Source organism: Stegastes partitus, unplaced genomic scaffold (genome assembly GCF_000690725.1).
Source record: "Stegastes partitus isolate 25-593 unplaced genomic scaffold, Stegastes_partitus-1.0.2 Scaffold1796, whole genome shotgun sequence".
Classification (NCBI taxonomy): Eukaryota; Metazoa; Chordata; class Actinopteri; family Pomacentridae; genus Stegastes; species Stegastes partitus.
In genome coordinates this window covers 49931-54432 of record NW_007579527.1, presented here as the reverse complement: position 1 = coordinate 54432, position 4502 = coordinate 49931, and the positions used below count along the sequence as shown (strand labels likewise).

Here is a 4502-nt window from a genome sequence, read left to right as displayed (position 1 = left end):
GAATATGGTAAATTTACCTCAATTAAATGCTAAAAATGCATAATAAAGGGAGACTTTTTAAAGGCCCTACAGTCTGATGCAATGCTTCGGTGGGTGTTATGTGTCAAATTAACATCCACATAAACCCTGAAGTGTCTGAGCTGAACGCTGCATCCTGCTGAGATCATAAATGTTCGCTTCACCTGATCAGTGCAAGTAAACTGAAAAAAAGGTCAGATCTCAAAAATAGTACTCTGTGGTTACACATGCTGTGATTTTCATCCAGCTTTTTTGTCATATCACCTAAATTCTGTCACTATTTCCTCACAAACAGTGCTGATAGTTTTCTCAGCTTTTCCCAGATCTCCCAGCAGCAACATCTTCTTCCAGAAATGTCGTCCAACTTACTCTGGATAATCAACAACAACAAAAAAAATCACTTTATGCAGTTTTCATCTGAATTAGTTTCTGTGGAGGAAACGGTGCCAAGCTTACGATACTGTCACTAATCAGATAAAAGGGAGAACGAGTAGTTCAACCTTGACGAAACACGCTCAGATGTTGAAGCAGTTCGTTTTATGAAACTCATATCCCCCCGAGAGCCGTCGCTTGTCAGTTTGTGCTGAAGCAGCTGCATTCGGTGACAGACACCTCTGCCAGCACAAGAGACTGCTGACGAGCTGGCGACTGAACGCTTTGGTGGGGCTGCGGATGACAACAGCGATCACACAAAAAGCTCCATAAAAGCTGTGCTCACTGAGATCTAAAATGTGCAAGAAGACACCAGCAATTAAGCTGCAGTGATACAGGACGTTAAAGAAAGTGCAGACATGAACAAAACACGTCTTCAGTTTGTGTGCATTACGACAGATTAATCGTCCTTTGGGCTGCTTTTTGCTCCCTTGACACTTCATCGAGACATTAACCAGGTTAATTGGTGGCTTTATTAGATAATAGGGCAGAAATCTTAGCTAAAAATTCTTGACAGTGACCATTTCTTTTAACCACATGTAGCTAATTTGACATAAATATAGTAGTTTTATAGCTCCATAATATTCTGACTGTGCAGCACCAGATGGAAGCAGCAAAATCTCGAAGAAAACAAAATTCTTGGTAGTAAAAAAAAAAAGTTTATTTACAATACATCGTAAAGTGACATAGAGAGTGTATTTATTATCATGAATGGTCATAAAAAGTTATAGTTTCTGCTCAACTGCCATCAGCACACAGTAGTTCATAAACAGCCAACAAGCAGCCACAACGCACAGCGTGCTCAACTACAGATAGATAAAACTCTGAAAGGATGATAAAAACGGTTGAAACCCTGAAGCGAGGAGTCAGCAGCACGTGAGTATAAAAACTGGCGTGTTTTGCAGTTCAGAAGAGAGGCGCCGACTGTCTGGGGTCGTCCGGTAACACGCTGATGGAGTCCTCGGCCTTTCCACACAGCATGCACAGCATCGTGTACTCCTGGATGGCACAAAACACACCTATGAGCCTGCACCAACCACTGAACAAACGGATGGTATTTACACAACACGACAGATATCATTACTCACCTGATACTCATCGACAACAGAGAATGTATATTCGTGCCGGGCGATGACGTGGTCGCAGTTTTTACAAACGTCTGGAAAGACAAACGGACATTAGTGGATGTGTTTCCCACATCTACCACCAGCAAGACAAAATAAAACCTAGAGCATGACCACAAGTACTGAGTGGACATTTTATATATGATCGCTGAACATCTCAATTCGTTATTTTCATTATCAAGTAATCTGCTGATTGTTTTCTCCAGTAATCGATTCACTTTTTGGGCTGTAAAATCTAAAACAAACGGTAAAAAATGTTGTTTCCCAAGATGACAAATGTTTAGTTTTGTCCACAACCTACAGACATTCAGTTTGCTGTCATAGAGGAGCAAAGAAACCAGGAAATATTCAAATGCATTAAGCTGGAATTAAAGTATTTCAAAACAGTTGGGAATGAATTTAACAATTAATCGATCATTCGTCTGTGCTGTGCAGATAAAAACCGTCTTCTGGAACAGCCAAAAGCTCGTCCTCTATTGACATTTTTAAAGAAAATCTCACGACGTACATGCTGTCAGTGTCTTGTGGTTGCTCATAATTGTCTTAATATAACAGCATTTAATATTTAGATTATTTTAGAGTTTGTTTTGTTCTTCAGTGTTTTGTATGTGTTGAGTTTTATCCTATTTTCCATCTTGCTATTCGTACATATTTTTGCCGTTGCTTGTCTGACAACATGTACAGCATCTGGGTCAGCGCAGGTTGTTTTAAAATGTGCTATCGACACTGAACAAAAACATTAAAACAGCATGCAAATAGTTTTCTTTTCTGACTTAAACAAAAGATTTGAAATCTAATGTCTATGGTTACGTGCTACAAACAGTTCAGTTTAGTCAAATGTGCACAAAATCGTTTTGAACTGTTCAACTAGTGACAAATTCTTGGAGTGGCTCGGGTGTGTCGTTAATCCAAACCCCAGTCAAGTGTGACTTTAAAGGACTATGACCAGATACTCATATTACTACTGAATGCAGAAGTCCACCTTATAATGCAGCTTTATTAAAATAACACAAAGAGAAAAACAAGTGTGGGCTGTTGGCATAGTGGATGTCCGCCCACAGCCGGGCACTTGAATGTCCACAACTCCTCACAAATCCTTTTAGACATCATGATATGACAATCTGTCTCATGATGCTGTGGATGTCTGACAATATGATCCTGTCCCCCAAATGTCCACTAACTCCATTAAGCCCTTCAGGAGTGGGACAACATTGCACAAACACCGACAACCTCATTAGCTCTGTGTTGCAGACGTGTGACCTCTGTGACCCCACTCTCCATCTGAACACTATCACCTCCAATATAGAGTCTACCTGGTTGTTTTAAAGATCCATTCTGTTTTACAGATGCTATGCATGGGAGCTACAAATATGTGAAGAAGAGTGGACAGAAGTGTCTCAAGCACCGAATGCTTTAAGACTTTTGTTCAAATAAACTTGATTTGACTGTGATCTGACTTGTGGACTGAGCTTTCCACACACATTTATTGGCCCGATTATCTGGTGTCAACGCTGGTTTTCTGCTGCATCTGAAGCACAAGAAAATGCAGACTAACGGTCATATGTGACAATCTCCTCTCCATCATCATCCTCAGTGGATTTATTGCTGATCAGCACGAAGTCCCTCTGATGGCAGCTGGCGCAGCCCACGTAGTTCATCAGGTAGGAGCCGTTCTCCAGACAAGTGTTACCCTGAACAAAAAAATAGAAAAAAATATCTTAAATGTTTAAATCTTTGTTGCATGCGTGTACATTTAATTTTATCTTTAAGCGCTATGTCAGGGCTTTATAATGGAGGTGGCTCGTTAACTCAGCTAACTGTACACCGAGGCTAGCTGTAACGTTAGCATTTAACACTTAAATCGTACATTAAGTGTAAAAAGAAGTAGCGGGGTCTCTTATTAGCGTCAGCTTACCCGGTCTGGGTACTCTTTTTGCACACAACCGTTGCACATTTTAACTTAAAATTATTTACAATCCTTTAAAAAAAAAAAAGTCACTTGTACAGTAACAGACTGAACAGCTAGCAGATAGCTAATTATTTAGTAGCAGAAACACCTTTTCCGCATTGTACGGCAGCCCGTGCAGCTCATTAGAGTTGTAAAGCATCGTCATGGGCGGCCATCTTTGTTTTAACCTCAACCCGCCCTATCCGCGTGTTTTATAAATCTACGGAAACTGCGCAGCCGACCCTCCAGTTTGTTCTTTAGCGCCCGATTGGCCGCCGTAGACCCGACGTAATTTACGTTGACAAACATGGCGGTGTAGCAGCCGTTGAGGCTCATTGCCATGCGACGTTTGTGAGGTAATTATGTGCTGTTTATATATTTTAGCTTATATTTCACTTGCCTCGATTAACTCCACTCGTGCGAGTCGTAATGCAGGAAAAGTGGGTAACTGTTGAGTGAAACCTGCCAGTCATTGTGCGAGCGTTGCCCAGTGATGAGTTGGAAAGCACGTTGTGTTGCTTTAATAAGTTGCTGCTCTGTGACTGCAGTGATTCATTGGTTTTATCTCGTCTCTCTCCATTCACTTGTTGGGACAGAGTCAATCATGTCATTGTCTCTGGTCTGTCATGACATGATGCTGACACACTGAGTAGTGATTGTGTTGTTCATCTTCTCTGTTCCTTCATCAGAGCTTTAGCACAAAGCAAGAGGAGTGTTCTTTTAGGTTTTTGAGGATATTTCATCTGTCAGTGGTTTGGAGTCCCAACTATTTATCTTCACCCCCATAATGAATCCGGTCGTCTCTGCTCTGACTGGTACAAACGATTCCATCTCAGATCATCAGAGGGCTTCCGCTCCAACTCTGATTTATTTTTAACTTTTTCTTTTATTGTAAACTATGGATATTTAAAATTGTACCTGTGAAATGTTAGTGATATATCCATCCATTATCTATACACCGCTTAATCCTCACTAGGGTC

The 4502-nt window shown here is 40.9% G+C and overlaps 2 protein-coding genes across 2 annotated transcripts in view; one reads left to right on the top strand and one right to left on the bottom strand.

The window, feature by feature from the left end:
• Nucleotides 1–1086: 1086 nt before the first annotated feature.
• Nucleotides 1087–3634, bottom strand: churc1 (churchill domain containing 1). The gene is made up of 4 exons (XM_008302338.1): nt 3490–3634; nt 3130–3265; nt 1539–1609; nt 1087–1449 (listed from the first exon to the last, which is right to left on the bottom strand). Exons 1-4 carry the CDS (start codon nt 3526–3528, stop codon nt 1357–1359), a joined length of 339 nt encoding a protein of 112 aa, XP_008300560.1. The 5' UTR covers nt 3529–3634; the 3' UTR covers nt 1087–1356.
• Nucleotides 3635–3809: 175 nt separating this feature from the next.
• Nucleotides 3810–4502, top strand: part of LOC103372647 (zinc finger protein 106-like) — a 14492-nt gene continuing 13799 nt past the window's right edge. The window contains exon 1 of the mRNA XM_008302334.1: nt 3810–3878. The gene's annotated coding sequence lies outside the window, so the exon portion shown is untranslated. The remainder of the gene's footprint in view (nt 3879–4502) is intronic.